The sequence below is a fragment of the Papaver somniferum genome, chromosome 2 (genome assembly GCF_003573695.1).
Source record: "Papaver somniferum cultivar HN1 chromosome 2, ASM357369v1, whole genome shotgun sequence".
Classification (NCBI taxonomy): Eukaryota; Viridiplantae; Streptophyta; class Magnoliopsida; order Ranunculales; family Papaveraceae; genus Papaver; species Papaver somniferum.
This window is the reverse complement of record NC_039359.1, coordinates 59,953,484-59,979,200: the sequence shown is the minus strand read 5'-3', so window position 1 is coordinate 59,979,200 and position 25,717 is coordinate 59,953,484. Positions and strand designations below refer to the sequence as shown.

Genomic DNA, 25,717 nt, shown 5'->3' with positions numbered 1-25,717 from the left:
AGTAAATTGGATTAATAATTAAATTTTATTTTAAATTCTTAATAATTATATTACAGAAGTCAAGATATAACACGGTCAACACGGGTCAACGTTGGTCTTTAGACCAAACGCAAAGCCTGGACAAATGTTAGACCAAACCCATGTTTTGGTCAAAATGAGATTGGGAAAGGCAGTTTTCACAGGAGTATCACCTAACCACTGGTCTTCCCAAAATCTAGTTCTATATATTTATCTACTTTATGCATGATCCCTTCGTAGAAGCTTTCCGTTCGGTTGGTGACCCCACTACACATCCCGCTGCCATTTTTTTTTAATTTTTTTAATCAGTGTGTTTATTTATTTATTTAAGTCCCCACATTATTCCGGTTCTAGCGAGTGTTGAACTCAGATTGCTAGTATCATCACTTAACAACTTTACCACTCTACTATGATATTTCTTTTGATACATGATATTCATACCTGAATTATTAGGGAATTCAATTTATTGATATATAGTTTAGAAAAACAAAACACGGGAAAATAGGAACCATATCCTCAAGTGAAGATGACTTATTGTTGATACAAGCAGTTATATGACTTATTGAACCGCATTATATATACGCTTCCTAGAGAAAGAAGCAAAGTAGTACTCCTTTTATAAGCCAGTTATATGACATAAAACGATACAAATTTATATGGATAAATAATTACAGAGTTGCGATACCTTATCCCATAATGGACCGAGGTGAAAGTTAGAGTTACAGAAAGACAGCCATACAATTACCTATGAAATAGTTCTTCCCATTTTAAGACTAACATTTCAAATCTAATGTTGTCGAGAGCCTTGGAGGAATGAGATCGGTCCAAAATATTCTCCTCAATATCTAATATGATCTTTGGAGCGTACTTGTCTTTTACCTCTGCGACGAACATCGGTTGATTACATTCTCTCTAGATGTTGCAACAAATGGCATAAGGTAGGATGTTTTAAATTAATAAAATTTCCACTTATAGTAAAATTTTTTCAATACCTGTCTTTGAAAGCATCCTTTATGTCATCTCCTGCAGTTCATTCACCTAACCGCTGGTCTTCCCGAAATCTAGTTCTATCCCCTTTATGCATTATGCATGATCCCTTTTTAAAAACTCTCCATTTGGTTGGTGACCTCTCTCCGCATCACGCTGCCAATGTTTTTTTTTTTTACTTTCTTAATCAGTGTGTTTTTTATTTAATTTAGTCCCTTCTTACTTTTTTAATCAGTGTCTTTTTTATTTATTTTAGTCCACATACTGATCAGATACTAGCCAGTGTTGAACTCAAACACTTTGTATCACCACCTAACAATTTTATCACTATACCACAAATTTTATTTTATTTTTATACATGATATAATGGTACCTGAAATATTAAGGAATTCAGTTTATTGATATACGATTCAGAAAAAAAAACACCGGAACCATCTCCTCAAGTGAAGGTGACTTATTGTTGACACGTGAATCACATTATATATACACACTTCCTAGTGAAATAAGCAAAGTAGTACTCTTTTGAGATTAATTAATTTTATTATGGGAAGGTTTCAATGACAGACTGAATAACGCGAATGGGTCTGATTTTATGAGACCGAAACCCTGCACTTCTGAACAAAACTTCCCAATCATTTACAATTCTCCCCCTACCACCAGTATTCACCATCATATCCATATCTAGAACAGTGTTCCCAAAACAGGACCGAACGTTGACCCAGTAAAATTACCAGGTCAGGGTTAACTGGGTCAATAAGTGGTTCAACAGGGGTTCACTGGGTCAGAAGTTAATAATCTACATTCTAGATGTGAAACATCAAGTTGGGTTAGTAGGCAAAAAAAATACTAGGACGTGTCAAAGGGTAGTTGTGTCATGTGTGGACAAAACAATTCTCAGAAGCAACACTTTAATACCTAATCTCATTTTAGTCCCCATCCCTTCTCCTTACGTCTCTCTTCCTCCTTTACTGTCTCTTTCTGTTCCTCTTTCACACTCTTTGACCAATTTTCTTTGGTTACTTTTAAGCTATCACCAACTGCACATCTTTGTGATTTTATCTCTTCTCCGTTTAATTGAGCGTTTCTTCTTTGTTGTTTATGTAGAAAAGTCTAAATTACATCCAAAATTCATCATCAAAATTACTATTCCATAATAAAATGTAATCTTGTGCTGAAGTATTGTTTTCTGATGAAGTGACACCGATGCTTTTAAAACTCTTGAAAGATTCTCAAAGTTTTTGAGAAGATCCAGAAGATTAATAAAAAATTTAAATAGATGGGGTTTTTAGACAGGGCCAATGTTTATAAAGTGTCCATGTTTGAGTGCTTTTAATGGAATGATACAATGTTTCGATTCTTTAGAATGCCATGTAAATTTTTTTTTTTTTTTTGGATCAACCCAGTTTTAGACCGGACTGGGTCTCACTGGTTACTGTTTCAACCATCCGGTTTACTGGTTTTACTGGGTTTTTTGACATGTTAGTGGGTCAATGTTGAACCAGATCGTTTTTCTTATTGGTTCACCGGTTTGCTGGTCCAACCGGCCGTCCCAGTTCTTAAAACACTGATCTAGAATCAATCTTTCCTTTCTGAGTTCACCTTTAGATTCTTCTAGAAGTACTACATCCACTATGATTACTTTACTCGTCTCTTTGGGCATTGCTTCCTTGCACTTCTTTAGAATCTTGACAGAGTGTTCATCGTTCCAGTCATGCAAGATGAAGGGTCATCTTTAAAAAAAAAAAAAAAAAGAGGGTCATCTTTAGAAAAGTATTAGGTTAAATGTCTCACCTTCAGTAAGATAGCTTGAGCGCTGGGAACAGACTTGAACATATATCACCGAGAACTTTTTCGATGTTAGGGTGATCGTGAGTGTTAGAAGTAACATGATGAAGATCATAAAGTGTACATTTTATATGCGGAAAATCTTTGTAGATTTCCATGATTGTTGTTCCATTTCCTTCACCAACATCAACAAGAGAATCCAAAAGCTTTTTAACTTTTTAAATACTTCCACATATCCATTCCCATTCCTTTCTCAAATGCATTCGCACTTCCATTTCCTAAAACTTCTTTGATATCCTGCGATGCAACCATGAAATATTTTTGAGTCATGCCTAGTATCATCGATACCATACTTCTCTGCATCTCTTAAAAGTAGAATACCAACCGGTTTAAGCGAGTAAACCTTCTCAACTTTGATTATAAGTTTCTCGTTCTAAGATATTCAGGTGTACCTCACCAATTCTGTACGAGTTCTCCCAGTGCTCAAGCTATCTTACTCAAGGTGAGACATTTAATGTGTGGTTTCGGGTTGTGTCTGTGTGTTTCAGGTTGGTTTTATAAGTGCTCCAAAGTATAGCTAACTGGTTGGTGCACCATATACGATTAAATCACGAGAGAAAAGAAAGAACCTCGTGGAAGAAATTAGTAACAATAGGAGAGCACGAACAAAACTAATATCAGTACACACTTGAAGAACTAACAAAACACAAACACAACGCACTTTCGAGAAATTACACTTCTCAAGCACTCTGTCAATTTTCTCATTTGTGCCTCAATACGTTTTATTTTCTGAAAGTAAAGGTACATTACATGTGAGCTTGAGAAAAGTCTTATTAATTAAAATCAAAAGCAATGAGGAAAACAATTAAGGACTCGAGCACCAAAAAACGACAAAAGGATAGTTGAATCTGACATGCAATCACGTCGTATTATTGTTTTCTTGAGTTTTCACATCCTCATGGAGTCTAGAAATGATTTTCCATCGAGCTTCCTTGTTTTACATTCCTCCACAAGATCCCCATATGTATATCCACTTTTAAACAAAGCAGGTGTCTATGGAGTAATCAAGCTTGATATTGGGCCTATTACCGACTCTAGACTAGGGTCATGAAATGTTGCGATTGAGAGCCTCTCATTTGTTGAGTTTACTACTGCCCGGTGATCGACGCTATGGTAAATTCCATTAGTCATTATCTGTAAAAGAAAAAACAATAAGAAATTTTCTGGGTACAGGAAAAACAGGTATTCGAAACAAGGACCAGTAGTTACCCTAGCTTAAATAAATATCTCCAACATTCACTACGAACGCATTAGGTAGAGGTTTGACTGAAATCCATGTCCCATCTCTTTTTATCTGTAATCCTTCCACTTCGTTGATTTGAAGGAGGATTGTCAAACCGCCAAAATCCGAGTGCGACGTAAGACCGATGTCGAGATTTGGTTGAGGACAAGGGGGATAATAGTTCATCCTCATTGCTTGTGTCCCATCTTTAAATACCTCTGACATACCCTTAATCTCGGCTGCTTGTACTTGTAGAGCTTTTTCCATCTTATTAAAGAGAACCATGGATAACTTTTTCATTTATGATGAGTAGGATTCGATTGTCTCCCTGTACGTAAATTAGATAATCATATGAAAAACTGTAATAAACCAACCAAATTAATGTATCCAATCACATCACTGAGAAAATTCAAAGAGAGAAAAATATCATGATCTATCATGCATAATCTTTTAAAGAGTGTTAGTTTTGCATGTTTATTGGTCAATGGGGGAACCAGAAAATAATATCAAAAGGGATAATTTTTTTATAGAAATAGGGAGACTTAGGTGTGTCAGTTTTTTATGTTGGTTCAGTAGTAAAACATAATTTATATTCCTTTAAACTTGATTATTACTAATCCTAATCAATGAATTAAGGTTTGTTTTATGTTAATTATGTATGTTTAAGGGTACATAAGGACAAATATCTCTTACACTATTTGGAATGACATACTAGTTATGATAATCCTATGTGAGGTTGTTTTCAACTCTTGATGGAAGGTTGAATGACATATGTCTTTCCTAGCATGAGGTAAGGTGTACTCCGTTCTAGCTCTTGTTTAAAAAGGAATTTTCCATCATTAAAGAATAAGAGAAGATAAAATTGTAAGTATCTTCCTACAAGTGGTAGAATATATAATTCTAGAGCATGCATATACAGAATTATATATCAGCATAAAATATTAAATATGTTCACATACAACATGGTTACAGCTAATAAGGAATTGTAAAGAATGATTTATAGTCTGAAATTCTAACAAGGTGGAATAAATGTTAAATATGTGTGGGCCAAACAAAAAAAAAAGAATAAGAATAAACTGAGTGAGGTGCACAGAAACCGACTAGGAAAATGTGAGATTAAAAAGTCAAGTGCATAGAAACCGATTATGAATTAATAATAACCTGAGAGGCACTGGGAGTTTTGAAAATAAGTGAGGCTTCCTTAAATGGAGTGGAAGAGTGAACATCATAAATATATCTGCCCAATCAAGTGTTTGGTCCTCTGATGCAATAAAGCCTTGTCCAAATCCTTCCACATCTCCATCTTCCTGTTCATATTTAGTTTTCTCATCAATAGAAAGGTTAAAGAAACCTTGAATTTCTGATTTTACACTATCCACCAATGAAGCGTCGACTCCATGGTTCACTACCTGCAACATATATATGTAAAGGAAGATTCACTAGCAAATATTTAGTGTAACAAAGTACAACTACTGGATGCAATCACAATGCTTGTATTTATGACATATATACCTGAAAAAAACCCCATTCTTTGCAAGCAGAATGAAGCCTATCCAATTCTAACTTTCCGATTACGGGTTCTGGAGATAATAAATTTTCTATATCTATGATAGGAATGGTTTCATGATCATTTACGACAGATGCACCCATAGGCAACAAAAGGTTTTCATCGATGCATATGTATCGAGATGGAATTTCGGCAAGCGTGAGTTTAGCCAATTCTTGAACACTTGGTATTTCCATACCATTACCTAGCTTCATAAGTTTTGCTTTCTCCATGATTTTTCTAAATTAATTAATGAATCAATTTCTTATCGAAAATTAAGAATGGGAAGTACTTGTGTTTCTTTTTCTCTTATGGATACTTAATATGTATTGCGTACAGGTTTTATGAGTCATGCATTTATCTTTTCACCGAACGAAGGGTCAGAGCTACTAGTTTGATGTCTATGATTTTACCTATTGGTCAAAGATAATCAACAACTAAATTAATACGATCAAGTTCTTGATTAGAACAGCTGGCTGCGATTGTGAAAGCCTAAAAAAGTACCGTGTTAATTTGCCATTAAAGAATTATATTTGAGTCTGTAGTGCATTTTAGTCTTGAACAAATTAGCATCACAAATTGTTCATTTTCAAAGATTATTATTCAGACATTTTGCACAATGTGTATGGGCCAATGACCCCTCTCATTGCTTTGCTCATATGGGAAAAGAAGTGTGTACTTATGTATCATAGTTTGTTACGAAATCAGTGAACTGTTGCGCTAAAATCCGCGGAAGCGTTTAGTACAGCTACATAATAGTACTCTAAATATTTCAAATAACTACAAGCTAGAATAAAAGAGATGAGAATTTGACGAGGTTAAATTTGATACCATAATAGTACTCTAAATATCCTATAAAACCTTCAACTGGCAGGCGATTTTGTTTTTCCTCATACAAGATATGTTTACTAACATTCTCACTCTATATTCTGGATTATCCTGAGTTAGCAAGGAATTTTGATAGACTAACCACGTAAAAAATTTAACTTTGGTATGCACATTATTATTACAAACAATCTTGTGAGGAAAGTCAACGAGGGATGGGGAAGGAATTATAGATGAGTAGCAGGAGCTTATCGTAAAGTCCACGCATGTTTCCCTCTTACATATATTCTGTTCTTTGACGTCACTCAGTGTCACGTGTTGCATTTTGTTCGATAGTTACCGTGCTTCTGCTATCTCAATATCTAATGGTCTCCTATTCAAGTCTAGGTTCCAATTCGACTACCCTTCCCTATCGCTGCTATAAAATTGCTTGACTACATTGTTTTTCTTCCTTGAGACATTGTATAGGTTGGGAAAGGAAATTTTCAAAGGAGTATCACCTAACCACTGGTCTTCCAAAAATCTAGTTATATATATATGTCTACTTTATGCCTGATCCCTTCGTAGAAGCTCTCCGTTCGGTTGGTGACCCCACTACACATCCCGCTGCCTTTTTAATTTTTTTTAATGGGTTATTTGGTTTTTGGTACATACATTTTGACCCAAACCTGGGTTTGGTCTAACATTTGTCTAGCCTTTGCATTTGGTCTAAAGACCAACGTTGACCCGTGTTGACCGTGTTATATCTTGACTTCTGTGTAGTAATTATAAAAAATATTAAATAAAATCTAATAACTAAATAAAGTTACCATTGTAACCTTAACTAAACAAAGTAATTACAAAGATGAGAAACATGAGATCGTTTCTTATGTACTCTAACCTAACATTGTATTTCACCCACCACAACGACGAGTTGTTCTTCATCTTTGCTGCACTTGAGAACCCATCTCTCTAAACCCATAAAAATCATCGTACTTCCTTCAAATCCTCCTCCAACTCTCAATTAAAACCCTAACTCAATCATATCTTTACCTGATTTCTTGATTCGAAACAACCTAAAACCTAATTCAAAGAAAACCCAACTTCAATTCCTTGTTTTTAACACCAATATCACCTCAAGTCCCTCTAAATGCATCTCATTCTTTCACTTCAGTTGCGGACACAAATACAACAAAGAATTACTGTCTGAAAAACCCATTTCTTACTAATCTCAAGCCATTGGAGGATGCAGAGTGTAATAAGGGTGCGCAGTTGCGACCCCTTCCCTTTGGTCTTCGAAGCCTAATTTTCAAGCCCAAATTATTTCACAAGCCTAATTTTGGTTTCTTGCTTCCCCTAATGGAATTTTGCTTCCCCTTAGTTGAGTTTATAGCTTCTCCGCTGTCTCGAACCCTAATTATTTCCCTTAATCTCTCGATTTCTCATTCTTTATCTGAACACTTATAGTGTCGCCATCTCGTTTCAGGGAGGGAACAAATAATGATAGAAATTATAATTTCTTCTCCGGATGTTAGGGTATTAACTCCAGAATTGAAATCTAGGGTTTCAGTGATCTATTTTAGGAGGGTATTAACTCCAAAATTGAAATCTAGGGTTTCAGATGCCATTCACATTACTTTAGGGTTCGCCCGTTTTATTTTGGCTTGGTGGGAATTGAAACTACATAGTTGAGAATTTAACAGATGGGTGTCAGTCATGGAAAGATCAAGAAGAGAAGTATATATGGTAGAGAAAACAAGGAATGGAAAAGATTTTCTTCCAATGATATTTAGGGAGAAAATGTGATTGTACCGTTGATGAAATTAAAGATGAATGAAGAAGATTATCAGTAATTCTTAGTTGATGGTTGGGGAATATTTGGTTGGCTGTACTTGTAGTCTTCCATGGGATTTTGGATCGGGTGTTATGTACAAGGAAGAACTAATCGTATGCAGTATTTGGGTGTCTGTATGTGATCTGAAATTAAAAGCTCTCGATTGAAAAAGAAACACAACAACATATCGAATGGGGTGATGATTGCAGGGGTTTGTTGATGGATTATGTGTTGGCTGAATGGGGATAATCCGAAGTCTTGAGACAGTGAGCACAATCGATTGATCAACCAACTTTGGTGAATCGTGATTGTATTAGCATCTCTTGGCATTGATTGAGAAATGGCAGTAGCAGAGCTAAGCCCTGAACGGAATATTTGAAACGTTTTTCTACTTTTCATACAACTTTCGGTCAATATTAATAAAGGGAAGGATAAAATAGTAAATTGGATTAATAATTAAATTTTATTTGAAATTCTTAAAAATTATATTACAGAAGTCAAGATATGACACGGTCAACACGGGTCAACGTTGGTCTTTAGACAAACGCAAAGTCTGGAAAAATGTTAGATCAAACCCATGTTTTGGTCAAAATGAGGTTGAGAAAGGAAGTTTTCACAGGAGTATCACCTAACCACTAGTCTTCCCAAAATCTAGTTTTATATATTTATTTACTTTATTCATGATCCCTTCGTAGAAGCTTTCCGTTCGGTTGGTGACCCCACTACACATCCCGCTGCCATTTTTTTAATTTTTTTAATCAGTGTGTTTTTTTATTTATTTTAGTCCCCACATTATTCCGATTCTAGCGAGTGTTGAACTCAGATTGCTAGTATCATCACTTAACAACTTTACCACTCTACTATGATAATTTTTTTGATACATGATATTCATACCTGAATTATTAGGGAATTCAATTTATTGATATACAGTTTAGAAAAACAAAACACGGGAAAATAGGAACCATATCCTCAAGTGAAGATGACTTATTGTTGATACAAGCAGTTATATGACTTATTGAACCGCATTATATATACACTTCCTAGAGAAAGAAGCAAAGTAGTACTCCTTTTATAAGCCAGTTATATGACATAAAACGATACAAATTTATATGGATAAATAATCACAGAGTTGCGATACCTTATCCCATAATGGACCGAGGTGAAAGTTAAAGTTACAGAAAGACAACCATACAATTACCTATGAAATAGTTCTTCCCATTTTAAGACTAACATTTCAAATCTAATGTTGTCGAGAGCCTTGGAGGAATGAGATCGGTCCAAAATATTCTCCTCAATATCTAATATGATCTTTGGAGCATACTTGTCTTTTACCTCTGCGACGAACATCGGTTGATTACATTCTCTCTAGATGTTGCAACAAATGGCATAAGGTAGGATGTTTTAAATTAATAAAATTTCCACTTATAGTAAATTTTTTTCAATACCTGTCTTTGAATGCATCCTTTATGTCATCTCCTGCAGTTCATTCACCTAACCGCTGGTCTTCCCGAAATCTAGTTCTATCCGCTTTATGCATTATGCATGATCCCTTTATAAAAACTCTCCATCTGGTTGGTGACCCCTCTCCGCATCACGCTGCCAATGTTTTTTCTTACTTTTTTAATCACTGTGTTTTTTTTAGTTATTTTAATCCCCTCTTACTTTTTTAATCAGTGTGTTTTTTATTTATTTTAGTCCCCATACTGATCATATACTAGCCAGTGTTGTACTCAGACACTTTGTATCACCACCTAACAATTTTATCACTATACCAAAAATTTTATTTTATTTTTATACATGATATAATGGTACCTGAACTATTAAGGAATTCAGTTTAATGATATACGATTCAGAAAAAAAAACACCGGAACCATCTCCTCAAGTGAAGCTGACTTATTATTGACACGTGAATCGCATTATATATACACACTTCCTAGTGAAATAAGCAAAGTAGTACTCTTTTGAGATTAATTAATTTTACTATGGGAAGGTTTCAATGGAAGACTGAATAACGCGAATGGGTCTGATTTTATGAGACCGAAACCCTGCACTTCTGAACAAAACTTCCCAATCATTTGCAATTCTCCCCCTACCACCAGTATTCACCATCACATCCGTATCTAGAACAGTGTTCTGAAAACAGGACCGGACGTTGACCAAATAAAATCACTGGGTAAGGGTTAACTGGGTCAATCAGTGGTTTAACCGGGGTTCACTGGATCAGAAGTTAATAATCTACATTCTAGATTTGAATATCTATAACTATATTTGATGGTTTTCAGTTTATTGTACACACGTGAATGTGAAACATCAAGTTGGGTTAGTAGGCAAAAAAAATGCTAGGACGTATCAAAGGGTAGTTGTGTCATGTGTGGAAAAAACAATTCTCAGAAGCAACACTTTAATACCTAATCTCATTTTAGTCCCGATCCCTTCTCCTTACGTCTCTCTTCCTCCTTCACTGTCACTGTCACTGTCACTTTCTCTTCCTCTTTCACACTCTTTGACCAATTTTCTTTAGTTACTTTTAAACTATCACCAACTGCACATCTTTGTGATTTTATCTCTTCTCCGTTTAATTGAGCTTTTCTTCTTTGTTGTTTATGTAGAAAAGTCTAAATACATCCAAAATTCATCATCAAAATTACTATTCCATAATAAAATGTAATCTTGTGCTGAAGTACTGTTTTCCGATGAAGTGATACCGATGCTTTTAAAACTCTTGAAAGATTCTCAAAGTTTTTGAGAAGATCCAGAAGATAAATAAAAAATTTAAATAAATGGGGTTTTTAGACAGGGCCAATGTTTATGAAGTGTCCATGTTTGAGTGATTTTAATGGAATGATACAATGTTTCGATTCTTTAGAATGTCATGTACAATTTTTTTTTTTTGTTGGATCAACCCAGTTTTAGAACGGACTGGGTCTCACTGGTTACTGGTTCAACCGTCCGGTTTACTGGTTTTACTGGGTTTTTTGACATGTTAGTGGGTCAATGTTGAACCAGATCGTTTTTCTTATTGGTTCACCGGTTTGCTGGTCCAACCGGCCGGCCCGGTTCTTAAAACACTGATCTAAAATCAATCTTTCCTTTCTGAGTTCACCTTTAGATTCTTCTAGAAGTACTACATCCACTATGATTACTTTACTCGTCTCTTTGGGCATTGCTTCCTTGCACTTCTTTAGAATCTTGACACAGTGTTCATCGTTCCAGTCATGCAAGATGAAGGGTCATCTTTAAAAAAAAAGAAAAAAAAAGAGGGTCATCTTTAGAAAAATATTAGGTTAAATGTCTCACCTTAAGTAAGATAGCTAGAGCGCTGGGAACAGACTTGAACATATATCACCGAGAACTTTTCGATGTTAGGGTGACCGTGAGTGTTAGAAGTAACATGATGAAGATCATAAAGTGTACATTTTATATGCGGAAAATCTTTGTAGATTTCCATGATTGTTGTTCCATTTCCTTCACCAACATCAACAAGAGAATCCAAAAGCTTTGTAGCTTTTTAAATACTTCCACATATCCATTCCCATTCCTTTCTAAAATGCATTCGCACTTCCATTTCCTAAAACTTCTTTGATATCCTGCGATGCAATCATGAAATATTTTTGAGTCATGCCTAGTATCATCGATACCATACTTCTCTGCATCTCTTAAAAGTAGAATACCGACCGGTTTAAGCGAGTAAACCTTCTCAACTTTGCCATTATAAGTTTCTCGTTCTAAGATATTCAGGTGTACCTAACCAATTCTGTGCGAGTTCTCCCAGTGCTCAAGCTATCTTACTCAAGGATGTGTGGTTTCGGGTTTTGTCTGTGTGTTTCGGGTTGGTTTTATAAGTGCTCCAAAGTATAGCTAACTGGTTGGTGCACCATATACGATTAAATCACGAGAGAAAAGAAAGAACCTCGTGGAAAAAATTAGTAACAATAGGAGAGCACGAACAAAACTAAGATCAGTAGACACTTGAAGAAATAACAAAACACAAACACAACGCACTTTCGAGAAATTACACTTCTCAAGCACTCTGTCAATTTTTTCATTTGTGCCTCAATACGTTTTATTTTCTGAAAGTAAAGGTACATTACATGTGAGTTCTTGAGAAAAGTCTTATTAATTAGAATCAAAAGCAATGATGAAAACAATTAAGGACTCTAGCACAAAAAAACGACAAAAGGATAGTTGAATCTGACATGCAATCACGTCGTATTATTGTGTTCTTGAGTTTTCACATCCTCATGGAGTCAAGAAATGATTTTCCATCGAGCTTCCTTGTTTTACATTCCTCCACAAGATCCCCATATGTAGATCCACTTTTAAACAAAGCAGGTGTCTCTGGAGTAATCAAGCTTGATATTGGGCCTATTACCGACTCTAGACTAGGGTCATGAAATGTTGCGATTGAGAGCCTCTCATTTGTTGAGTTTACTACTGCCCGGTGATCGACGCTATGGTAAATTCCATTAGTCATTATCTATAAAAGAAAAAACAATAAGAAATTTTCTGGGTACAGGAAAAACAGGTATTCGAAACAAGGACCAGTAGTTACCCAAGCTTAAATAAATACCTCCAAAATATCTCCAACGTTCACTACGAACGCATTAGGTAGAGGTTTGACTGAAATCCATGTCCCCTCTCTTTTTATCTGTAATCCTTCCACTTCGTTGATTTGAAGGAGGATTGTCAAACCGCCAAAATCCGAGTGCGACGTAAGACCGATGGCGAGATTTGGTTGAGGACAAGGGGGATAATAGTTCATCCTCATTGCTTGTGTCCCATCTTTAAACACCTCTGACATACCCTTAATCTCGGCTGCTTGTACTTGTAGAGCTTTTTCCATCTTATTAAAGAGAACCATGGATAAGTTTTTCATTTCTGATGAGTAGGATTCGATTGTCTCCCTGTACGTAAATTAGATAATCATATGAAAAACTATAATAAACCAACCAAATTAATGTATCCAATCACATCACTGAGAAAATTCAAAGAGAGAAAAATATTATGATCTATCATGCATACTCTTTTACAGAGTGTTAGTTTTGCATGTTTATTGGTCAATGGGGGAACCAGAAAATAATATCAAAAGGGATAATTTTTTTATAGAAATAGGGAGACTTAGGTGTGTCAGTTTTTTATGTTGGTTCGGTAGTAAAACATAATTTATATTACTTTAAACTTGATTAGTATTAATCCTAATCAATGAATTAAGGTTTGTTTATGTTAATTATGTATGTTTAAGGGTACATAAGGACAAATATCTCTTACACTATTTGGAATGACATACTATTTATGATAATCCTATGTGAGGTTGTTTTCAACTCTTGATGGAAGGTTGAATGATATATGTCTTTCCTAGCATGAGATAAGGTGTACTCCGTTCTAGCTCTTGTTTAAAAAGGAATTTTCCATCATTAATGAATAAGAGAAGATAAAATTGGAAGTATCTTCCTACAAGTGGTAGAATATATAATTCTAGAGCATGCATATACAGAATTATATATAAGCATAAAATATTAAATATGTTCACATACAACATGGTTACAGCTAATAAGGAATTGTAAAGAATGATTTATAGTCTGAAATTCTAACAAGGTGGACTAAATGTTAAATATGTGTGGGCCAAACAAAAAAAAAGAATAAGAATAAACTGAGTGAGGTGCACATAAACCGACTATGAAAATGTGAGATTAAAAAGTCAAGTGCATAGAAATCGATTATGAATGAATAATAACCTGAGAGGCACTGGGAGTTTTGAAAATAAGTGAGGCTTCCTTAAATGGAGTGGAAGAGTGAACATCATAAATATATCTGCCCAATCAAGTGTTTGGTCCTCTGATGCAATAAAGCCTTGTCCAAATCCTTCCACATCTCCATCTTCCTGTTCATATTTAGTTTTCTCATCCATAGAAAGGTTAAAGAAACCTTGAATTTCTGATTTTACACTATCCACCAATGAAGCGTCGACTCCATGGTTCACTACCTGCAACATATATATGTAAAGGAAGATTCACTAGATAATATTTAGTGTAACAAAGTACAACTACTGGATGCAATCACAATGCTTGTATTTACGACATATATACCTGAAAAAAACCCCATTCTTTGCAAGCAGAATGAAGCCTATCCAATTCTAACTTTCCGATTATGGGTTCTGGAGATAATAAATTTTCTATATCGATGACAGGAATGGTTTCATGATCATTTATGACAGAAGCACCCATAGGCAACAAAAGGTTTTCATCGGTGCATACGTATCGAGATGGAATTTCGGCAAGCGTGAGTTTAGCCAATTCTTGAACACTTGGTATTTCCATACCATTACCTAGCTTCATAAGTTTTGCTTTCTCCATGATTTTTCTAAATTAATTAATGAATCAATTTCTTATCGAATTTAATGGGAAGTACTTGTGTTTCTTTCTCTCTTATGGATGATCCTATATATACTTAATATGTATTGCGCACAGGTTTTATGAGTCATGCATTTATCTTTTCACCGAACGAAGGGTCAGAGCTACTAGTTTGATGTCTATGATTTTACCTAGTGGTCAAAGATAATCAACAACTAAATTAATACGATCAAGTTCTTGATTAGAACAGCTGGCTGCGATTGTGAAAGCCTAAAAAGGTACCGTGTTGATTTGCCATTAAAGAATTATATTTGAGTCTATAATGCATTTTAGGCTTGAACAAATTGTTCATTTTCAAAGATTATTATTCAGACATTTTGCACAATGTGTATGGGCCAATGGACCCTCTCATTGCTTTTGCTCACATGGGAAAAGAAGTGTGTACTTATGTATCATATTTTTTTACGAAATCAGTGAACTGTTGCGCTAAAATCCGCGGAAGCGTTTAGCACAGCTACATAATAGTACTCTAAATATTTCAAATAACCACAAGCTAGAATAAAAGAGATGAGAATTTGACGAGTTTAAATTTGATACCATAATAGTACTCTAAATATCCTATAAAACCTTCAACTGGCAGTCGATTTTGTTTTTTCTCATACAAGATATATTTACTAACATTCTCACTCTCTATTCTGGATTATCCTGAGTTAGCAAGGAATTATGATAGACTAACCACGTAAAAACTTTAACTTTGGTATGCACATTATTATTACGAACAATCTGGTGAGGAAAGTCAACGAGGGATGGGGAAGGAATTATAGATGAATAGCAGGAGCTTATTGTAAAGTCCACGCATATTTCCCACTTACATATATTCTATTCTTTGACGTCACTCAGTGTCACGTGTTGCATTTTGTTCGATAGTTACCGTGCTTCTATTATCTCAATATTTAATGGTCTCCTATTCAAGTCTAGGTTCCAATTCGACTACCCTTCCCTATCTCTGCTATAAAATTGCTTGACTACATTGTTTTTCTTCCTTGAGACATTGTATAGGTTGGGAAAGGCAATTTTCAAAGGAGTATCACCTAACCACTGGTCTTCCCAAAATCTAGTTATATATATATATATGTCTACTTTATGCATGATCCATTCGTAGAAGCTCTCCGTTCGGTTGGTGACCCCACTACACATCCCGCTGCTTTTTTAATTTTTTTTTTTAATGGGTTATTTGGTTTTTGGTACTTACATTTTGACCCAAACCTGGGTTTGGTCTAACATTTATCTAGCCTTTGCGTTTGGTCTAAAGACCAACGTTGACCCGTGTTGACCGTGTTATATCTTGACTTCTGTGTAGTAATTATAAAAAATATTAAATAAAATCTAATAACTAAATAAAGTTACTGTTGTAACCTTAACTAAACAAAGTAATTACAAAGATGAGAAACATGAGATCATTCCTTATGTACTCTAACCTAACATTGTATTTCACCCACCACAACGACGAGTTGTTCTTCATCTTTGCTGCACTTGAGAACCCATCTCTCTAAACCCATAAAATCATCGTACTTCCTTCAAATCCTCCTCCAACTCTCAATTAAAACCCTAACTCAATCATATCTTTCCCTGATTTCTTGATTCGAAACAACCTAAAACCTAATTCAAAGAAAACCTAACTTCAATTCCTTGTTTTTAACACCAATATCACCTCAAGTCCCTCTAAATGCATCTCCTTCTTTCACTTCAGTTGCGGACACAAATACAACAAAGAATTAATGTCTGAAAAACCCATTTCTTACTAATCTCAAGCCATTGGAGGATGCAGAGTGTAATAAGGGTGCGCAGTTGCGACCCCATCCCTTTGGTCTTCCAAGCCTAATTTTCAAGCCCAAATATTTTCACAAGCCTAATTTTGCTTTCTTGCTTCCCCTAATGGAATTTTGCTTCCCCTTAGTTGAGTTTCTAGCTTGGCCGCTGTCTCGAACCCTAATTATTTCCCTTAATCTCTCGATTTCTCATTGTTTATCTGAACACTTATGGTGCCACCATCTCGTTTCAGGGAGGGAACAAATAATGATAGAAATTATAATTTCTTCTCCGGATGTTAGGGTATTAACTCGAGAATTGAAATCTAGGGTTTCAGTGATCTATTTTAGGAGGGTATTAACTCCAAAATTGAAATCTAGGGTTTTAGATGTCGTTCACATTACTTTAGGGTTCCCCCGTTTTATTTTGGCTTGGTGGGAATTGAAACTACATAGTTGAGAATTTAACAGATGGGTGCCAGTCATGGAAAGATCAAGACAGAGAAGTATAGATGGTAGAGAAAACAAGGAATGGAAAAGATTTTCTGCCAATGATATTTAGGGAGAAAATGTGATTGTACCGTTGATGAAATTAAAGATGAATGAAGAAGATTATCAGTAATTCTTAGTTGATGGTTGGGGAAGATTGGGTTGGCTGTACTTGAAGTCTTCCATGGGATTTTGGATCGGGTGTTATGTACAAGGAAGAACTAATCGTATGCAGTATTTGGGTGTCTGTATGTGATCTGAAATTAAAAGCTCTCGATTGAAAAAGAAACACAGCAACATATCGAATGGGGTGATGATTGCAGGGGTTTGTTGATGGATTATGTGTTGGCTGAATGGGGATAATCCGAAGTCTTGAGACAGTGAGCACAATCGATTGATCAACCAACTTTGGTGAATCGTGATTGTATTAGCAGCTCTTGGCATTGATTGAAAAATGGCAGTAGCAGAGCTAGGCCCTGAACGGAATAGCTGAAACGTTTTTCTACTTTTCATACAACTTTCGGTCAATATTAATAAAGAGAAGGATAAAATAGTAAATTGGATTAATAATTAAATTTTATTTTAAACTCTTAATAATTATATTACAGAAGTCAAGATATGACACGGTCAACACGGGTCAATGTAGGTCTTTAGACCAAACGCAAAGCCTGGACAAATGTTAGATCAAACCCATGTTTTGGTCAAAATGAGGTTGGGAAAGGAAGTTTTCACAGGAGTATCACCTAACCACTGGTCTTCCCAAAATCTAGTTTTATATATTTATTTACTTTATTCATGATCCCTTCGTAGAAGATTTCCGTTCGGTTGCACATCCCGCTGCCATTTTTTTTAATTTTTTTTAATCAGTGTGTTTTTTTATTTATTTTAGTCCCCACATTATTCCGATTCTAGCGAGTGTTGAACTCAGATTGCGAGTATCATCACTTAACAACTTTACCACTCTACTATGATATTTTTTTTGATACATGATATTCATACCTGAATTATTAGGGAATTCAATTTATTGATATATAGTTTAGAAAAATAAAACACGGGAAAATAGGAACCATATCCTCAAGTGAAGATGACTTATTGTTGATACAAGCAGTTATATGACTTATTGAACCGCATTATATATACGCTTCCTAGAGAAAGAAGCAAAGTAGTACTCCTTTTATAAGCCAGTTATATGACATAAAACGATACAAATTTATATGGATAAATAATCACAGAGTTGCGATACCTTATCCCATAATGGACCGAGGTGAAAGTTAAAGTTACAGAAAGACAACCATACAATTACTTATGAAATAGTTCTTCCCATTTTAAGACTAACATTTCAAATCTAATGTTGTCGAGAGCCTTGGAGGAATGAGATCGGTCCAAAATATTCTCCTCAATATCTAATATGATCTTTGGAGCGTACTTGTCTTTTACCTCTGCGACGAACATCGGTTGATTACATTCTCTCTAGATGTTGCAACAAATGGCATAAGGTAGGATGTTTTAAATTAATAAAATTTCCACTTATAGTAAATTTTTTTTCAATATCTGTCTTTGAAAGCATCCTTTATGTCATCTCCTGCAGTTCATTCACCTAACCGCTGGTCTTCCCGAAATCTAGTTCTATCCCCTTTATGCATTATGCATGATCCCTTTATGCATTATGCATGATCCCTTTATAAAAACTCTCCATTTGGTTGGTGACCCCTCTCCGCATCACGCTGCCAATGTTTTTTCTTACTTTTTTAATCAGTGTGTTTTTTATTTATTTTAGTCCCCTCTTACTTTTCTAATCAGTGTCTTTTTTATTTATTTTAGTCCCCATACTGATCAGATACTAGCCAGTGTTGAACTCAGACACTTTGTATCACCACCTAACAATTTTATCACTATACCACAAATTTTATTTTATTTTTATACATGAGATAATAGTACCTGAAATATTAAGGAATTCAGTTTATTGATATACGATTCAAAAAAAAAAAATACACCGGAACCATCTCCTCAAGTGAAGCTGAATTATTGTTGACACGTGAATCGCATTATATATACACACTTCCTAGTGAAATAATCAAAGTAGTACTCTTTTGAGATTAATTAATTTTACTATGGGAAGGTTTCAATGGCAGACTGAATAACGCGAATGGGTTTGATTTTATGAGACCGAAACCCTGCACTTCTGAACAAAACTTCCCAATCATTTGCCATTCTCCCCCTACCACCAGTATTCACCATCATATCCATATCTAGAACAATGTTCCCAAAACAGGACCGGACATTGACTCAGTAAAATCACTGGGTCAGGGTTAACTGGGTCAATCAGTGGTTCAACTGGGTCAATCAGTGGTTCAACCGGGGTTCACTCAGTCAGAAGTTAATAATCTACATTCTATATTTGAATGTCTAGAACTATATTTGATGGTTGTCAGTTTATTGTACACACGTCGAATGTGAAACATCAAGTTGGGTTAGTAGGCAAAAAAAATACTAGGACGTGTCAAAGGGTAGTTGTGTCATGTGTGGACAAAACAATTCTCAGAAGCAACACTTTAATACCAAATCTCATTTTAGTCCCCATCCCTTCTCCTTACGTCTCTCTTCCTCCTTCGTTGTCTCTTTCTGTTCCTCTTTCACACTCTTTGACCAATTTTCTTTGGTTACTTTTAAGCTATCACCAATTGCACATCTTTGTGATTTTATCTCTTCTCCGTTTAATTGAGCGTTTCTTCTTTGTTGTTTATGTAGAAAAGTCTAAGTTACATCCAAAATTCATCATCAAAATTACTATTCCATAATAAAATGTAATCTTGTGCTGAAGTACTGTTTTCTGATGAAGTGATACCGATGCTTTTAAAACTCTTGAAAGATTCTCAAAGTTTTTGAGAAGATCCAGAAGATAAATAAAAAATTTAAATAAATGGGGTTTTTAGACAGGGCCAATGTTTATGAAGTATCCATGTTTGAGTGATTTTAATGGAATGATACAATGTTTCGATTCTTTAGAATGTCATGTACAATTTTTTTTTTTTTGTTGGATCAACCCAGTTTTAGAACGGACTAGGTCTCACTGGTTACTGGTTCAACCGTCCGGTTTACTGGTTTTACTGGGTTTTTTGACATGTTAGTGGGTCAATGTTGAACCAGATCGTTTTTCTTATTGGTTCACCCGTTTGCTGGTCCAACCGGCCGGCCCGGTTCTTAAAACACTGATCTAGAATCAATCTTTCCTTTCTGAGTTCACCTTTAGATTCTTCTAGAAGTACTACATCCACTATGATTACTTTACACGTCTCTTTTGGCATTGCTTCCTTGCACTTCTTTAGAATCTTGACACAATGTTCATCGTTCCAGTCATGCAAGATGAAGGGTCATCTATAAAATAAAAATTAAAAAAAAGAGGGTCATCGTTAGAAAAGTATTAGGTTAAATGTCTCACCTTCAGTAAGATAGCTTGAGCGCTGGGAACAGACTTGAACATATATCACCGAGAACTTTTTCGATGTTATCGTGAGTGTTAGAAGTAACATGATGAAGATCATAAAGTGTACATTTTATATGCGGAAAATCTTTGTAGATTTCCATGATTGTTGTTCCATTTCCTTCACCAACATAAACAAGAGAATCCAAAAGCTTTTTAACTTTTTAAATACTTCCACATATTTATTCCCATTCCTTTCTCAAATGCATTCGCACTTCCATTTCCTAAAACTTCTTTGATATCCTGCGATGCAACCATGAAATATTTTTGAGTCATGCCTAGTATCATCTATACCATACTTCTCTGCATCTCTTAAAAGTAGAATACCGACCGGTTTAAGCGAGTAAACCTTCTCAACTTTGCCATTATAAGTTTCTCGTTCTAAGATATTCAGGTGTACCTAACCAATTCTGTACGAGTTCTCCCAGTGCTCAATCTATCTTACTCAAGGTGAGACATTTAATGTGTGGTTTCGGGTTGTGTCTGTGTGTTTCGGGTTGGTTTTATAAGTGCTCCAAAGTATAGTTAACTGGTTGGTGCACCATATACGATTAAATCACGAGAGAAAAGAAAGAACCTCGTGGAAAAAATTAGTAACAATAGGAGAGCACGAACAAAACTAAGATCAGTACACACTTGAAGAACTAACAAAACACAAACACAACGCACTTTCGAGAAATTACACTTCTCAAGCACTCTCTCAATTTTCTCATTTGTGCCTCAATACTTTTTATTTTCTGAAAGTAAAGGTACATTACATGTGGTTCTTGAGAAAAGTCTTATTAATTAGAATCAAAAGCAATGATCAAAACAATTAAGGACTCGAGCACCAAAAAACAACAAAAGGATAGTTGAATCTGACATGCAATCACGTCGTATTATTTTTTCTTGAGTTTTCAAATCCTCATGGAGTCAAGAAATGATTTTCCATCGAGCTTCCTTGTTTTACATTCCTCCACAAGATCCCCATATGTAGATCCACTTTTAAACAAAGCAGGTGTCTCTGGAGTAATCAAGCTTGATATTGGGCCTATTACCGACTCTAGACTAGGGTCATGAAATGTTGCGATTGAGAGCCTCTCATTTGTTGAGTTTACTACTGCCCGGTGATCGACACTATGGTAAATTCCATTAGTCATTATCTGTAAAAGAAAAAACAATAAGAAATTTTCTGGGTACAGGCAAAACCAGTATTCGAAACAAGGACCAGTACCTCCAAAATATCTCCAACATTCACTACGAACGCATTAGGTAGAGGTTTGACTGCAATCCATGTCCCCTCTCTTTTTATCTGTAATCCTTCCACTTCGTTGATTTGAAGGAGGATTGTCAAACCGCCAAAATCCGAGTGCGACGTAAGACCGATGGCGAGATTTGGTTGAGGACAAGGGGGATAATAGTTCATCCTCATTGCTTGTGTCCCATCTATAAACACCTCTGACATACCCTTAATCTCGGCTGCTTGTACTTGTAGAGCTTTTTCCATCTTATTAAAGAGAACCATGGATAACTTTTTCATTTCTGATGAGTAGGATTCGATTGTCTCCCTGTACGTAAATTAGATAATCATATGAAAAACTATAATAAACCAACCAAATTAATGTATCCAATCACATCACTGAGAAAATTCAAAGAGAGAAAAATATTATGATCTATCATACGTACTCTTTTAAAGAGTGTTAATTTTGCATGTTTATTGGTCAATGGGGGAACCAGAAAATAATATCAAGAGGGATAATTTTTGTTATAGAAATAGGGAGACTTAGGTGTGTCAGTTTTTTATGTTGGTTCAGCAGTAAAACAGAATTTGTATTCCTTTAAACTTGATTAGTACTAATCCTAATCAATGAATTAAGGTTTGTTTGTGTTAATTATGTATGTTTAAGGGTACATAAGGACAAATATCTCTTACACTATTTGGAATGACATACTAGTTATGATAATCCTATGTGAGGTTGTTTTCAATTCTTGATGGAAGGTTGAATGACATATGTCTTTCCTAGCATGAGGTGAGGTGTACTCCGTTCTAGCTCTTGTTTAAAAAGGAATTTTCCATCATTAAAGAATAAGAGAAGATAAAATTGGAAGTATCTTCCTACAAGTGGTAGAATATATAATTCTAGAGCATGCATATACATAATTATATATCAGCATAAAATATTAAATATGTTCACATACAACATGGTTACAGCTAATAAGGAATTGTAAAGAATGATTTATAGTCTGAAATTCTAACAAGGTGGACTAAATGTTAAATATGTGTGGGCCAAACAAAAAAAAAGAATAAGAATAAACTGAGTGAGGTGCACAGAAACCGACTACGAAAATGTGAGATTAAAAAGTCAAGTGCATAGAAACCGATTATGAATTAATAATAACCTGAGAGGCACTGGGAGTTTTGAAAATAAGTGAGGCTTCCTTAAATGGAGTGGAAGAGTGAACATCATAAATATATCTGCCCAATCAAGTGTTTGGTCCTCTGATTCAATAAAGCCTTGTCCAAATCCTTCCACATCTCCATCTTCCTGTTCATATTTAGTTTTCTCATCCATAGAAAGGTTAAAGAAACCTTGAATTTCTGATTTTACACTATCCACCAATGAAGCGTCGACTCCATGGTTCACTACCTGCAACATATATATGTAAAGTAAGATTCACTAGCTAATATTTAGTGTAACAAAGTACAACTACTGGATGCAATCACAATGCTTGTATTTACGACATATATACCTGAAAAAAACCCCATTCTTTGCAAGCAAAATGAAGCCTATCTAATTCTAACTTTCCGATTATTGGTTCTGGAGATAATAAATTTTCTATATCGATGACAGGAATGGTTTCATGATCATTTATGACAGATGCACCCATAGGCAACAAAAGGTTTTCATTGGCGCATACGTATCGAGATGGAATTTCGGCAAGCGTGAGTTTAGCCAATTCTTGAACACTTGGTATTTCCATACCATTACCTAGCTTCATAAGTTTTGCTTTCTCCATGATTTTTCTAAATTAATTAATGAATTAATTTCTTATCGAAAATTCAGAATGGGAAGTACTTGTGTTTCTTTCTCTCTTATGGATGATCCTATATATACTTAATATGTATTGCGCACAGGTTTTATGAGTCATGCATTTATCTTTTCACCGAACGAAGGGTCAGAGCTACTAGTTTGATGTCTATGATTTTACCTAGTGGTCAAAGATAATCAACAAATAAATTAATACGATCAAGTTCTTGATTAGAACAGCTGGCTGCGATTGTGAAAGCCTAAAAAGGTACCGTGTTGATTTTCCATTAAAGAATTATATTTGAGTCTGTAGTGCATTTTAGGCTTGAACAAATTAGCATCACAAATTGCTCATTTTCAAAGATTATTATTCAGACATTTTGCACAATGTGTATGGGCCAACGGCCCCTCTCATTGCTTTTGCTCACATGGGAAAAGAAGTGTGCACTTATGTATCATATTTTATTACGAAATCAGTGAACTTTATGCTAAAACCCGTGAAAGCGTTTAGCACAGGTACATAATAGTACTCTAAATATTGCAAATAACCACAAACTAGAATAAAAGAGACGAGAATTTAACGAGGTTAAATTTAATACCATAATAGTACTCTAAATATCGCATAAAACCTTCAACTGACAGGCATATAAGATATGTTTATTAACGTTCTCCCTCTCTTTTCTAGAAAGGAATTATGATAGACCAACCACGTAAAAAAAATTAACTTTGGTATGCATATTATTATTACGAATAATCTTGTGAGTAAAGTCAACGAAGGATGGGGAAGGAATTAGAGATGAGTAGCAGGAGTGTATCGTAAAAGCTGCGCATGTTGCCCACTTCCATATTTTCTGTTCTTTGACGTCACTCAGTGTCACGTGTTGTATTTTGTTGGTTAGTTTCTCTGCTTCTACTATCTCAATATTTAATGGTCTCCTCCTCAAGTCCAGGTACCATTTCGACTATCCTTCTCTGTTTCTGCTATAAAATTATTTGACTACATTGTTTTTCTTCCTTGAGACATTGTATAGGTTGGAAAAGGAAACTTTTACAGGAGTATCACCTAACCACTGGTCTTCCCAAAATCTAGTTCTAGTACTATCCGTTAAAAAGGAAATCTTTGCATTGTGTCACACCACAATTGCTGTTAGTAGAAATCCTACAACAAAACAGTCAAATTTCAAAGAGGACTCTACTAAATTTCAGCCTTATTGAATTGAAGACCATTTGACTCGTGCATCAGCTCGAATTAGCTAGATTTTGAAGAGTGGGTGGGAAAGTTATCAATGTGAATATATTCGAGGGATGCAAAGGGCTTAAAATGGCTAAAGGTGGGGTAAAATAATTTAAATTGGGCCTGGGAGCTCATACTTGAAGGGGTGCAACTGCATACCTACCCACTAATGTCAAGGCTGCTAATGGGGTACCCTTTTTCTTGGGGGCGTATCAACCCAAAATAAAATACTTCTTTTTCCTATATGCATATTGGTACACCCCCCACTAAAACAGTACCCCCATTAGCAGTCAACACCATTTTAGAAGTTTCTTCCGCATTCCAGTAGTCTGTAACGACTTTCAGCGTAGAATCCCAAAAGTCTCACCAAATTTAAATTGTTTGTGCTACTAAAGCTTGTAATTTACTACGCAACATAAAATTATTTTTTAGTTCGTAAATATATATTATAAAAAGAAGTGTATTTTGTCTATCAGGATATATCTGATCATTGATTTCGTTATCCTAAGGTCCGGATTGAAAGTTGGGGGAGGGATATTTTCGTACCTCGGATCCCCTGGTTCCTGATTTGTAATAAGGACGAACATCCTGTTTCCGTAATGAAAATCATATACTCTCTTCATCATGAATATAAAACTCATCATGTTTTGAGAGATAGATCCGTCCATAAGAAACCTTGCAGGATACCCTAATCTTTTCTTCTCCTCTTCTTCCTTTTCGTTTCCATATAACATGTCATATGCTTCTTCTTCTCAAACGTCAACAGTGACTTTGTGAGCCACCGCTTCTTCTCATACTTGAGAAATTCCTTGCGACATCTCCATCTTCTTTTTGTTGATTTCAGTTGAACTTGAAGAAATTTGCTAAATAAGAAGAGACTTTGGTGATAGGTATTGATTTTTGTAATGATTTCAGAAATTGAAACCTATGGTTTTTTTTCCTTCTCTTTCCTAATATAACGAACTGTGATCTTATATCTATGCCGTAGCTATGTGTATTTAGTTTCTCCTACTCCGTGTTTCTCTAATTCTACCAATTTTCAGAAACTTCTCCATCTCAGGGAACTGCATTGTTACTCCTACAAGAACTTC

General features: G+C 35.2%; 2 protein-coding genes and 4 pseudogenes across 3 annotated transcripts; all 6 read right to left on the bottom strand.

Annotated features, from left to right (window-relative positions):
• Positions 1-1,546: 1,546 nt before the first annotated feature.
• On the bottom strand, positions 1,547-3,387 carry LOC113351160 (annotated as a pseudogene).
• A 220-nt stretch (positions 3,388-3,607) lies between these two features.
• On the bottom strand, positions 3,608-5,913 carry LOC113353366 (annotated as a pseudogene).
• A 4,323-nt stretch (positions 5,914-10,236) lies between these two features.
• LOC113351159 lies at positions 10,237-12,134 on the bottom strand (annotated as a pseudogene).
• Positions 12,135-12,258: 124 nt separating this feature from the next.
• LOC113347790 (thebaine 6-O-demethylase-like) lies at positions 12,259-23,436 on the bottom strand. 2 transcript variants are annotated; one of them, XM_026591464.1, is made up of 5 exons: positions 23,411-23,436; positions 14,343-14,638; positions 13,992-14,239; positions 12,827-13,160; positions 12,259-12,733 (listed from the first exon to the last, which is right to left on the bottom strand). In XM_026591464.1, the coding sequence occupies exons 2-5, from the start codon at positions 14,607-14,609 to the stop codon at positions 12,488-12,490; spliced, it is 1,095 nt and encodes a 364-aa protein (XP_026447249.1). In that variant the 5' UTR covers positions 14,610-14,638; positions 23,411-23,436; the 3' UTR covers positions 12,259-12,487. The 2 variants fall into 2 exon arrangements, with proteins under 2 accessions (XP_026447249.1, XP_026447248.1); XM_026591463.1 differs by lacking the exon at positions 23,411-23,436 and having other exon boundaries at positions 14,343-14,671.
• LOC113351158 lies at positions 19,013-21,097 on the bottom strand (annotated as a pseudogene).
• LOC113347789 (thebaine 6-O-demethylase) lies at positions 20,990-23,454 on the bottom strand. Its single transcript, XM_026591462.1, has 4 exons — positions 23,115-23,454; positions 22,764-23,011; positions 21,598-21,931; positions 20,990-21,526 (listed from the first exon to the last, which is right to left on the bottom strand). Exons 1-4 carry the CDS (start codon positions 23,379-23,381, stop codon positions 21,281-21,283), a joined length of 1,095 nt encoding a protein of 364 aa, XP_026447247.1. The 5' UTR covers positions 23,382-23,454; the 3' UTR covers positions 20,990-21,280.
• Positions 23,455-25,717: the final 2,263 nt, after the last annotated feature.

Bases quoted from the DNA above. Each gene is read 5' to 3' on its own strand.
- LOC113347790 (XM_026591464.1), bottom strand. From the start codon at position 14,609: ATGGAGAAAGCAAAACTTATGAAGCTAGGTAATGGTATGGAAATACCA. The intron at 14,240-14,342 runs GTATATATGTCG...TATATGTTGCAG, and splicing joins AAGAATGGGGTTTTTTTCAG to GTAGTGAACCATGGAGTCGA. The intron at 13,161-13,991 runs GTTATTATTCAT...ATTTACGTACAG, and splicing joins AAACTCCCAGTGCCTCTCAG to GGAGACAATCGAATCCTACT.
- LOC113347789 (XM_026591462.1), bottom strand. From the start codon at position 23,381: ATGGAGAAAGCAAAACTTATGAAGCTAGGTAATGGTATGGAAATACCA. The intron at 23,012-23,114 runs GTATATATGTCG...TATATGTTGCAG, and splicing joins AAGAATGGGGTTTTTTTCAG to GTAGTGAACCATGGAGTCGA. The intron at 21,932-22,763 runs GTTATTATTAAT...ATTTACGTACAG, and splicing joins AAACTCCCAGTGCCTCTCAG to GGAGACAATCGAATCCTACT.